We start from the raw sequence: 12,495 nt of genomic DNA, 5'->3' as shown, positions 1-12,495 counted from the left end.
TCTCCCTTTCTCCCCCAGTTTGTGTTGTTCTCTTTCTCTCTGATTTTGTGTTTCTCTCCCTCCCCTAGTTTGTGTTTTTGTCTCACCCTTTTCCTTCAATTTGCGTTTCTCTCTCTTCCTCATTCCCTCATTTTCTGTTTTTCTCTTTTCTTAATTTTGTTTTTCTCTCTCTCCCCCAGTTTGTGTTTCTCTCTCTCCTCCAGTTTTTGTTTCTCTCTCTCCCCCAGTATGTGTTTCTCTCTCTCCCCCAGTGTGTGTTTCTCTCTCCCCCCCAGTATGTGTTTCTCTCTCTCTCTTCCCCAGTTTGTGTTTCTCTCTCTCCTCCAGTTTGTGTTTCTCTCTCTCCCCCAGTATGTGTTTCTCTCTCCCCCAGTTTGTGTTTCTCTCTCTCTCTTCCCCAGTTTGTGTTTCTCTCTCTCTCTTCCCCAGTATGTGTTTCTCTCTCCCCCAAGTATGTGTTTCTTTCTCTCTCCCCAGTTTGTGTTTCTCTCTCTCTCCCAGTTTGTGTTTCTCTCTCTCCCCCAGTATGTGTTTCTCTCTCTCCTCCAGTTTGTGTTTCTCTCTCTCCCCCAGTATGTGTTTCTTTCTCTCTCCCCCCAATTTGTGTTCTTTACTCTCCCTCCAACAGTTTGTGTTCCTCTTTCCCCCCAGTTTGTGTTTCTCTCTCTCTCTTCCCCAGTATGTGTTTCTCTCTCTCCCAGTTTGTGTTTCTCTCTCTCTCCCAGTTTGTGTTTCTCTCTCTCCCCCAGTATGTGTTTCTCTCTCTCCCCCAGTTTGTGTTTCTCTCTCTTCCCCAGTTTGTGTTTCTCTCTCTCCTCCAGTTTTTGTTTCTCTCTCTCCCCCAGTATGTGTTTCTTTCTCTCTCCCCCCAATTTGTGTTCTTTACTCTCCCTCCAACAGTTTGTGTTCCTCTTTCCCCCCAGTTTGTGTTTCTCTCTCTCTCTTCCCCAATTTGTGTTTCTCTCTCTCCCAGTTTGTGTTTCTCTCTCTCTCTTCCCCAGTTTGTGTTTCTCTCTCTCCCCCAGTTTGTGTTTCTCTCTCTCCTCCAGTTTGTGTTTCTCTCTCTCCTCCAGTTCGTGTTTCTCTCTCGCCTCCAGTTTGTGTTTCTCCCTGTCTTTCTCCCAGTTTGTGTTCCTCTCTCTCCGCACCCCCCACCCAAGTTTGTGTTCCCCTCTCTCTCCTTCTCTCCCCACTTTGAATTTCTCTCTCACTCCCTCGTTGACTTTCTCTCACTCATGCTTTCTCCCTGAGCCCAAGTGATTTTCATTGTCCCAGATTATGACATCCTCACAACCAGCAATTAATTGTTATGCTCCATCAGAGCTCGGACAACTATCTGTGGTTGCAAGACATGATAGTCAGGACATGCATGAAGCATGCATAGACCAACTGCTTACCCTGTGTTGCCAGTAGCAGCATTTGAGAGACCAATTGCTCATTCCTGCCCAAAGCAGGGGTGTCGGAAACCCCACTCCTCTCTGTTGGAACCATGAGCCTAGTCCTGGCCTAATCACCCTCACTGCTCTAATAGATTGGATCTAACTCCTAGCTCTCTCCCGACCAGCATAGGAAGGGAGAGACTGACAAAGGCAAAAAGAGGTCAAGAATTTTTGATAGGCATCTTTGTAAAAAGGGGTTATATGGGATACACTGAAGCACAAGAGGACAGGCTTGGGGGGAAAAAAATGCCAATTAAAAAGACGCCAATGAGACAAACTGGGCCAAATTTCCCAAGCTTGATGGAGATGGCAATGGGAGGTGAGCATGTTCCTGTCTCTGAGTCATTTTGGGGGTGAAATGGCCACCTGCTTGCAAGTGGCCAATTGAGCCTATTAATGGGCCTACCCCAAGACTCCTCTGCTGCTGCTGACTGGGATTTTCAGTTGGCAGGCCGGCAGCCCACTGTGGTTGGAACACATCTGATGAAAGAAGGCAGCACCCCCTGGCAGCTGACCAGGGTGCCAGCTTTACATCTGGTGCTTTTATCAAATGCAATAATCACCAATTGAACAAGCAATTAGCTAACATTAGACCCTTGATTTTCCATCCCCGAGCGTCAAATACAAGTTGACAAGAGATTGGAACATAGTGGTTCATCTGGTTGGTCCCAGGATTCAGTAAATACCATGTTAGAGCATTGCCGCAAATTTTCCCAGCAGCACTCATGATTAGCCACTGGAATTCTGGCAGAAATTTTGGACCCAAGTCTTTGCCCCCAGCTCACAGAATTTCTGGCTATGTCCAGTAATACTGCTGTTCCTGGCTCCCAGTTAATGGAAAATAAAGGTGAAGCTTTATTGATAGACGTTGAAGATCAGGCAGGATGGGTACAGATGAGGAAGGTTGCTTTGCTGAGCATCCCACAGTTGCCCGTGTTAGCAACACCCAGCTGTCTCTTGAGTGATGAAAGGGTGTTTTGACACCGAATGCTTGTGTTCTGCTTGCATGGTATCTAAGAAAACAAAATGAAAATCCAGGCAGAATTAATCTATACAGAGCAAAATACCGCAGATGCCGAAAATCTGAAATAAAGACGGAAAGTGCTGGAGACACTCACTGGGTCAGGCAGTAGCTGTGGAGAGAGATAAACAGAGTTAGCATTTCAGGGTGATACTCTCTGAGCAGAACTGATGGAGATTTAACAGTGTATTAAGAGTCAGGAAAAAAGAAGGGTGTGCAGAGGGATGGTCTCTGATGGGATGGAGGGTACCAGACACTAAATGACAAAAATGATGATGTACAAGACAAAGGAGGTGATAATGGGGAAAATATAGAAATGAAAGATGGAACCAGAAGAGATGTAAATGGGAATAGCAGAAAATTCATTTATACATTGACAGGTCTTACTTGATGTCACTCCTGGGCCAGGACTTTCTGGTTCCGACCCGCTCCGGGAGAGTCGGTGGCCCAGCCAAAAGTTCATTGACTTTCGGCGGGACCGGACCATCGCGGCAGTGGGCGGAGCTGAAAAAGCCCACCCTTTGTTTTCCTCCTCCAATTTGATATATTTTAGTGAAAGTGAAATTATCCAATGCTGCAGGTACCTCATTCTAACTTGTCGCTTTTGTCCCTTTCCAGCTCACCCTTACTGGATCCAGCCAATCAATGACACAATGCAGGACATCGGCAGTGACCTCACCTGGCACTGTGAAGCAGGAGGCAAACCCCAGCCCACCTACAGATGGTTCCGGAATGGGGAAGTAGTGTATGGGGTACGAAGCTGTGCTTGCATTCCTGCCCGTGGTTCTCAAAGCTGCATGCTCACGTGTACACAGTAGAAAGATGAGAAATGAACATGCCTGAATCCCTTGCGCAGTCTGTGTCATGTTGGCTACTGAACAGAAAGGATGTGTTAATGTTTCTTGATCTTTGTTTCAGTTCTAGAGAAGTCCTTTTCCTCTTGCTTTGTCTGGAAAAATGTCCCAAGCACGTAACTCAACGATTTCGGTTTTCTCACAAGTGTAAATACTTGCCTCTTTCCTTCTCCAGGTCCTTGAGAACGATAAGCTCTTCAGCGCGTTGCTGAGAATAATCAAAAGCTCCATGAAGTTTTAGATTAAATGTTGAAAAGTTCCTTTTTTCAGCTATGTGTTCGTTTCAACTGTGTGTAGGCCCGATTCCGAGTGAATAGAGGGGAGCTGCGCATTTCCCGACTGATCCTGCAAGATTCCGGAATGTACCAGTGTGTGACGGAGAACAAACACGGATCCTTATATTCCAATGCTGAGTTGAAAGTTTTGGGTTGGTATTCTGGACGCAGCACATTTTTAAAATTTTCATTAGGCTATGTGAAACCTTTATAAATCATTGGTTAGGCCTCAATTGAAATATTGTCGTCAATTCTTGGCACTGCACTTTAGAATGGACTTAGGAAAGGGTGCAGAGATGATTTATCAAAATGATATCGGGGATGAAGGATTTCAGTTACGTGGAGATCTTAGAGAAGCTGGGATTATTCCTCACAGAGCAGAGAAGCTTAAGGGGTGATTTAATAGTGACGTTCAAAACTATGATGGCTTTTGATAGAGTGAAACCATTTACACTGGCAGGAGAGTTGGTAACCAGAAAATCCAAATGTAAAATAATTATCAAAAGAGTCAGAGGGGAGATGTGGAGTGATTTTTTAACACAGCAAGTTGTGATGTCTTGGAATACACTGTCTGAAAGGGTGGTGGAAGCAGATTCTTTTTTTTGTTTGTTCACGGGATGTGGGCATTTCTGGCAATGCCAAATTTGTTGCCCATCCTTAATTGCCCTTGAGAAGGTGGTGGTGAATGGCTGCCTTGAACTGCTGGAGTCTATGTGATGAATGTACACCAACAGTGCTGTTGGGTGGGGGGCTGGTTCCAGGAATTTGACCCAGTGACAGTGAAGGAATGGCGATATATTACCAGGTCAGGATGGTGTGTGGTTTGGAGGGGATCAGAGATGGTGGTGTTCCCGTGCAGTAGAGATCGTGGGTTTGGGGCGTGCTGTTGAATAAGACTTGGTGAATTTCTGCAGTGCATCTGTCCATGGTACACACTGCAGCCAAGGTGTGTCTTGCTGGTATGAGTAAAAGTTTAATGCTAAGGTGGATAAGTAAAGTTACGATACAAATGAACTGTGATCTAATTTAATGGCTGAGCAGATCCGAGAGGCTGAATGATCTATTCCTGTTCTTGATGTTCAGTTTACAGAGCAGGGCAGTGCTACTCTGTGTTCTCTGGTCTGTACTCCCCTCATTACCTGTGATTAAAAATAAAAATAAACTCAAAGGTATTCGGAGGGAAAGTAAAATTGATAGAAGGTAAAGGGCATGTTTTGTAAAGGAAACGCTTTCTCTTCATTTACAATGGCTCTGTTTTTCTGTTCTTGTTCTGTGTTCTCCTTCAGCTTCAGCACCAGACTTTAGGCTGAACCCTGTAAGGAAGAAGCTGTTGGGTGCCAGGGGAGGCAAAGCGCTAATTGAGTGCAATCCCAAGGCTGCTCCCAAGCCAACCTTCTCGTGGAGTAAGGGCACTGAGCTCCTCAAGAATAATTCAAGGTCAGTAAAATGGATCCACCTGCAAATGTGACGATGGCCATGACATGTGACATCCAGATCTCCAGTCTCGGCAAGCCACATGCACTATTTTTAACCCGTAATTTAGCTGGACTGGGCAGCTTGCAATCTTCTCAACTCAAGTGATTTTATTTTATTAGTTCAAAGATGTGAGTGTTGTTGGCAAGGCCAGCATTTATTGCCAATCCCTTGAGAAGGTGGTAACTGCCTTCTAAAACCGCTACAGTCCATGTGGTGTTGGTTTTCCCACAGAATTTCAGGGATTTTGACCCAGCAACAGTGAAGGAATGCCAGTATAGTTCCAAGTCAGGATGGTTTGCGGCTTGGAGGGGAACTTGCAGGTGGCAGTGTTCCGTGTATCTGCCGCCCTTGTCCTTCTAGATGGTAGAGGTTGTGGATTTGGAAAGTTCTGTTGAAGAAGCTGGGGTGAGTGAGTTCTGGTGGATGAGGTGCCAGTCAAGTGGGCTGCTTTCTTTTGGCCTCTTGACTCTAGTTGGAGCTGCACTTCAGCCGATGGCTGTTTTGACTTAGAGCTAGCGAGTGCTGGAATCAGGCAGCATCTGAAAAGATAGGGAGCTCAACATGTATCTTGGGCAGTAGAGTAAAAAGGGCAGCATCGTATGTGCCACTTGATATATTCCCAGCTGATATTAGGTTCTATTGCCTTCAATAGAATTGAACATCAAGCAGTATTTTTCATATGATTGTTGCAATAATGCCCCATTTTGCACAACCATGAAAGACAAACTTCTATCCCAAAATTAGCAATTCAGTTCCGAGCCCGGGCAGCGATTTTCCCCTTGGATGCTTGCGATATTCTGTCTGTTCAACTTGATGGGAGGAAAATCGCAGCCTGACGAGCGCGTGAATCTATTTCTATTGCTGAGCGAGCCAAGCAGCAGGTAGGAGCCAATGGAATGACATAGGAAAGTTGGACATGAGGGTGTTGAATTCTAACAAGCTTTGCTTGGGATTATCTGGTTCTTTTTCAAAAGCCGCACACAGGAGAAAAATGTTGGTTGATAAGCGCAGGTCGTTTCAGCCAGGCTGCGGAAACAAGTGAATAATACGGTGACGAGTGAAAACAGTTCCAGATTAGAGAGGAGCTCCTCGGAGTGTGAGTAGGGGAAAGTGACAATACACCAGATCTGGTTTCTGAAGTAAGAAATAGAAAATGTCGAGCATTCTTGGCAGGTCTGGCAGCCATCCAATGGAGAGAGAAACTGAGTTAGTGTTTCAGGTTGATGACCTTTCTTCAGAACTGAAAGATGTTAGAGAGTCAGAGCCATGGAAATGAATGGGGGTGCAGGGAAAGAACATTGGAGGGCCTGGGATAAGGCGGAAGGCAGAAGTGATTAAATGGCAAAAGTTATCATGGTGCAAGGCAAGAAGAGGTGATAATGAGGCAAGTTTAGGAAAAAAGATGGAGGTTGTAGAATAATAGCAGAAGGGGAGGGAGACATGGAAAATCTAACAGAGAAGAAGGCTTTTGGGTTCCAGGAATATGGGGGACCAAAGGCACCTAGGCCCCTGGAGTGCGGACCACCCTGTCAACCCTGTGCTGGTTCCTCAAGAGCGGCTTTTGAATATTTCTCTGTTTATTGCCTCCATTTTTCTATCCTGAAAGCCACATGTATTGATTGGGCACAGCACTCCTCTTTAGTGCAATGCCTCTACCAACTACTTGACAACAGGCGTTATTGTGGTTTGCCATCAGTTGCTTGGAAACGTGATGATCCTTCATGTTGTGAGGGTACTGTGGTTATGTGCAAGTAGTAATTACAATCCTGACCCAATCTAGTGGTTGGAAATTCCTGTTCTCTTTAGTCTGATAGAATAGAAAATACTATTGAGCTTCACAGAAATAACGTGTGCATTTTTGTCAAAATAAGAATGTTAATTTAACTTGGGTCAGCACTACTGCAACATGAATATTTCTTGCTGTAGTGCTCACATGATCATTGTCTATTCAAAATATTCTCATTTAATGTGGCATCTTTCAGTCGCCACATGTTCCCCCTCTTTTCCCCCACCCGCATCACCACCCACACCAGGCTTAGCATTAAAGTTCCTGTTGTCGGTGATGGGCCTGTGATCATTGTGTCATTGTGAATGACTGTGAAGCTGACTCAATTACATCAGTTACCTTTTAATGAATAGTGAACCCTGCACTGAGCAAAAAAATCAAGGCAGCTTCAGTTCATAGTTCCCTGTACCTAGGAAACTCATTGGGCGGGATTTTCCGCACCCGCCCGCTGTTGTGATCTTCCGGTCCCGCTGCAAGTCAATGGACTTCTGGCTGGGGCACCGCCTCGCCCACGGCAGCTCACGCCCATGACGGGGCCGAAAAATCCCGGCCATTGTCCTTACCTCCTTTCTCTATGAGGCTGCTCTCTATTCAGCGCCTCCCAGTGGAGCAAAAGAACTTGGCACATGAAGAACTTAGGGCATGAGGCCACAATCTAACACCATGCTCTGTTGAGTTAGTTCAAATGACTCTCAGTGCTTTGAATGAATTAAGTGGCCCTAGAGCTGTGTTACGATCCCAGCTAATGTTAATGCTGGACAAGTCAGATCCCAGAGTGAAACCTGGTTTTATAGATCCTAACTTATATTTTTTTAGAAATTGTGGAGGAAAGTTACTGAACAAATTCATTGGGGTCTGCTGACGAACTTTTAACACACACAATAAATCATTTACTGAATAAGAAAAAATGAACTGTAATACACCAGATAAAAAGGTTGGAAAGATCTCAATACAAACACAAGAGAATTATTCAAATATTCATTATTCCTTCACTCCAGCTATCCTTTTACAGACACATGCAATTTACAATATCTATCTTGTATTCTAATATTCAGGGTAAGTATGCAGCACATGTGAACCAACTGGTGAACTGTGGCCAGACACAACGCACTCCAAAGCAAATGACAGATGTGACCAAAGCAGATTCTATGGTTTTCTCAACAACCCACCCAGATGCTTGTTACACTGTCAGCCAACCGGTCTCACTGAAACTCTGTCTTTCTCACGAGGGTTTCTAATCTCCATGTTCAAAGAACTCGCCTTGGAATTCTCTCCAAACCTCGTTCCCACTCGGATGGCTTCAACAAGAATCCACCTCCAGGGTTTTAATCTCATCCTGTGAGATTCTTTTCTCCTGGATCTCTGAGTATGCTTAAGCTCCACCTTCCAAGCACAATTCCAGATCTTTGGCCGTGCCAAGCAGAACATCACTGCAGCAAAGGCCCACAGTAAGGAGTCACCAGCCTTTGGCTGCCTCCTCGGATCTTCAGGCTTCCCTCAAGCCCATTTTGCTTCAGATCTGCTCCCCATGGCTCTCTCTGTTTAATTTGGAGCTTATTGCTCTGCTCCTTTTTCTCACCTTTACTTAACATGATCTGTTTCTGATCTCTGTCTTTGTCCCTTACCTGGGACCTCTTCCTGTCTCACTTCCTTGTTTGGGACCACCTTCTTAGTTTGGAACCCTCTCCCTGTCCTCCTCCCATGTCCTGCTCCTTGGGCCACCTTCTCTCTAATGGTGCTCCAGTTCAAGTCACCTGACTTGCAGTTTCACATTGTTTCACTTCTTTTTCTTTTGCATATGTGCGCAGGATTGTTTCCCGACCTGAAGAGGTGAAAGACACCAACTGCACATGTGCGGCTATTTTCAGGCCGATGCATGTGTGGAAGTCTCAAGAGCTGCCGGGAACTGAAGTTCCTGGCCTCCAAACTCCCGACCTCAAACTTCTAGTTGAGGTAAGTTCCTCGGCATTCATCACACTTGCTAAGGTCGTCTTTCTGTGCTATCAACCATGCCCAAAATTATTCTTTATTGTGCAAATTTCCAGCATTCTCCTCCAATTGGCTGATTTAACATATGACTCAGGTGCTCCTCCTGCCTCTGTTCTGCACCTGCTTTCTCTACTTACCATTTATTGACTGATGCTAACACTGCTTTACCCTCTCTCTGCCTGGACATCTACTTCCTTCCTCTCTCGATCTCTTTCTTTCTGTCTTTCCCTCTCTAGTTCTCTGTGTTCGTCTCTCTGTTTTCTTTCTCTCTCTATCTCTCTTTGCTTCTCTATCTATTATGGGGACAGTAGCGTAGTGTTAATGTTACTGGATAAGTAATCCAGGGGCCCCGACTAACACTGTGGGGACAGAGTTCAAAATCCACCAAGGCAGTTGGGGGAATTTAAATTCAATTAATTCATAAATCTGGAACAAAAAGCCAGACACTGAGTTGTAGTAAATCGCTACAGAAGAGTTGATAAGGAATGAAATTGTACGGACCACCCAGCATCAACCTATGCACTGGAAATGACAATGGCAAATTCAGCCCTGTTGATCCTGCAAAGTCCTCCTTACTAACACCTGGCAGCTCGAGCCAGCATTGGGAGAGCTGTCCCACAGACTAGTCAAGCAACAGCCTGACATAGTCACCCTCACAGAATCAAACCTTATAGAAAATGTTCCAGACACCACCATACCTGGGTATGTCCTGTCCCACCAACAGTCCAGACCCAGCAGAGGTAGAGGCACAGTGGTATACATTCGGGATGGAGTTGCGCTGGGAGTCCTCAACATAGACTACAGACCCCATGAAGTCTCATGGCATCAGGTCAAACATGGGCAAGGAAACCTCCTGCTGATTATCACCTTCCACCTGATAATGAATCAGTGCTCCTCCATGTTGAACACCACTTGGAAGAGGCATTGAGTGCAGCAAGAGTGGGGGTCTTGAATACCCATCATGAAGAGTAGCTCAATAATGCCACTACTGGCTGAGTCCTGAAGGACATATTTGCCAGACTGGGACTGCGGCAGGTAACTAACGTGGAAAAAACCTACTTGACCTTGCCTTCACGAATCTACCTGTTGTAGATGCTTCTGTCCATGATAGTATTGGTAGGAGTGACCAGCACACAGTACTTGTGAAAATAAAGTCACATGTTCCCATTGAGGATACCCTCCATCGTGCCGTGTGGCGCTACTGCCATGCTAAATGAGATAGATTCAGAACAGACCCAGTAGCTCAAGACTGGACAACCATGAGGTGCTGGGGACCATCAGCAGCAGCAGAATTGTATTCAACCACAATCTATAACCAGATTGCAGGAGGGCATGCTAGGAGCAGCATCAGGCATACCTAGAAATGAGCTGCAAACCTAGTGAAGCTATAACACAGGACTACTTGCATGCTAGACAACAGAAGCAGCAAGTGATGGTCAGAGCTAAGCAATCCCACAACCAACAGATCAGATCTAAGCTCTGCAGTCCTGCCACATTCACTCTTAAATGGTGGTGGACAATTAAACAATTAACTGGCAGAGGAAGCTCCACAAATATCACAATCCTCGATGAAGGGGGAGCCAGCACATCAGTGCAAAAGACAAGACTGAACCGTTTGCAACCACCTTCAGCCAGAAGTGCTGAGTGGATGACCCATCTCGGTACCTCCTGAGGTCCCCAGCATTAGAAATGCCAGTCTTCGGCCAATTTGATTCACATGATATCAAGAAACAGCTGAAGGCAGTGGATACTGCAAAGGCTATGGGCCCTGACAACATTCCATCAATACTGAAGACTTGTTCTCCAGAACTAACTGCACCCCTATTGAGGTGGAACAGTGGGTTCTGTGTAAACCCAGTTGTGGAGGGAAAGCACTGCATTCTAGCTCATGGGTATAGCTGCCAAGAACAAAATTTGCTTTGGTTTATGCACATCATGCCTGAGTGAACCAGGTTCTTGGAGATGAGGACCATCTGTTTTCCGGAAAGAGAGAGGAGCGAAAATTGATTGAAAGAAAGAGGGGGAAAGATGCTACTAATAAAAAAAACAGGATTGCACTGCAGCCTGGGTCGGCATCAAAACTTCAAGGCCTGGAAATGACACCAGCATAGACTGGTGTCATCATCCTAAATAAACTTGATTTTGTGATGGGGTAGCTTTGCCTTAAATTTGATTGCATAGTGCTCATACTTTTGGCACTATTGGTGTCATTTTAGTTCCAAAATGGCACCTAGGGTACTCGTGCACACTTCTGTTGCTAACCGTGCTGGGTGCCACTGTCAGTAGAGTGTTGGCGTGGGTCCAATGGTGTGTATCGTTGATTTGATGACAGCCCTACCATTTTGCAGCTCAATGCCCTGTTAACCTTGCGCAGCTGAACAAGTGTCCAGTAGCAGGAAGAATCCCCACCAGCACTATCAAAAGAGATCATCAATTACTTTCACATTAGGCACTGATTGATTTCTACCTGCTGTTGTAGAAGTGATTGACAGTTTGTATTGTCATTTGAAGGAAGAAGAAGCCTACAGGGAGCAGTATGGCAGGTGCTGAGGACTTGATCTTGATTTCAAGAATTCTGACTAGGCATCTTGCTCCCAGATAAGAGTGCAATAGTTTACATCCCCCTTGCCTTGCAACATGGTAGGGAGAATGAGCAGAGGCTTGAGGAGTGATGAGGAGGAGGTGAGGAAGAGCTCTCAGCAGGAGGCTATATCCACCCACAGTGTTCAGGAAGCTATCACTCCACCCCACCTCAGCGAGGAACAGATATCTTTACTTCACTAAGGAGGTGTTCTCATGGAGTGGCCACCACTTCTGCACTGGGCTCCAAGCTCTGCACAAAGTCCTGTGCCATGTTCTTGATGGAATCCTTGACATTGACCACAGGCTTTCTGGCAGGTCTACTGATAATGCACCAAGCATTTAATTGTGCATGACCGTCAGCTTTCTTATGAGGGTTTTCCTAAGTGCTCATCTAAGTCCGCTGCAGTACAACTCATGCGACCTCACCGTCTGGTGAGCTGGAACCTACTGTACCCTCATCTGTGGCCCTTGCTGCAGGACACTCATGCTCAATGCCTCACTATGTGCAGATCCCACTTCTATGCTGTTATGACACAGCAGTTGGTAAAGGCTGTTATTTAAAATCCCAGAGGGAGACTTTAAACAACTGTCACAACCTATATCTTCAAGTGGCTTCTTTTGAGTTGCAACTCTAAATTCAGGAATAAGACCACCAGTTCTCAAGAGGTTTTTATATCAAACTACATGAGACATTTATTAATTTACACAAGTTAAATATATACACATGGCTACAAATTATTACTATCATAACCTTTAACAAATTCCCAACTAATCTCCATTAAGGCAACAACAACTCATAGACTTTAAGCAGACACCAGGCAAAGCATTTTCACCTTACAAATTCAAAATGAGGCTCCTTTCACTTTGGTTCCAGTGCAGACAGTTGTAGGCCTCCAGCTGCTTTGATCTTACACTGCCTCTGCTCTGCACACACAAAATTGCTGTCAGTTATACCGAGCACATCTCATCGAATGCAAATTCTCAATGTATCACCAGGCCCTTTAAACCCCTTTCATAGTACCAATTTTATTAGTAATATAAACATTGCTGGGTCTCTGCTAGCTAGGTGTCA

At 45.3% G+C, this 12,495-nt stretch overlaps 1 protein-coding gene across 1 annotated transcript in view; it reads left to right on the top strand.

Annotated features, from left to right (window-relative positions):
- Nucleotides 1-12,495, top strand: part of cntn1b (contactin 1b) — a 595,565-nt gene that overhangs the window by 165,482 nt on the left and 417,588 nt on the right. The window contains exons 9-11 of the mRNA XM_078568473.1: nt 3,079-3,212; nt 3,612-3,741; nt 4,876-5,026. Of these exons, the coding sequence (XP_078424599.1) occupies nt 3,079-3,212; nt 3,612-3,741; nt 4,876-5,026 (415 nt within the window). The remainder of the gene's footprint in view (nt 1-3,078; nt 3,213-3,611; nt 3,742-4,875; nt 5,027-12,495) is intronic.

The sequence above is a fragment of the Cetorhinus maximus genome, chromosome 22, assembly GCF_964194155.1.
Source record: "Cetorhinus maximus chromosome 22, sCetMax3.hap1.1, whole genome shotgun sequence".
Taxonomy (NCBI): domain Eukaryota; kingdom Metazoa; phylum Chordata; class Chondrichthyes; order Lamniformes; family Cetorhinidae; genus Cetorhinus; species Cetorhinus maximus.
The sequence above is the reverse complement of the archived record's forward strand: the minus strand, read 5'-3'. Positions and strand labels throughout refer to the sequence as shown.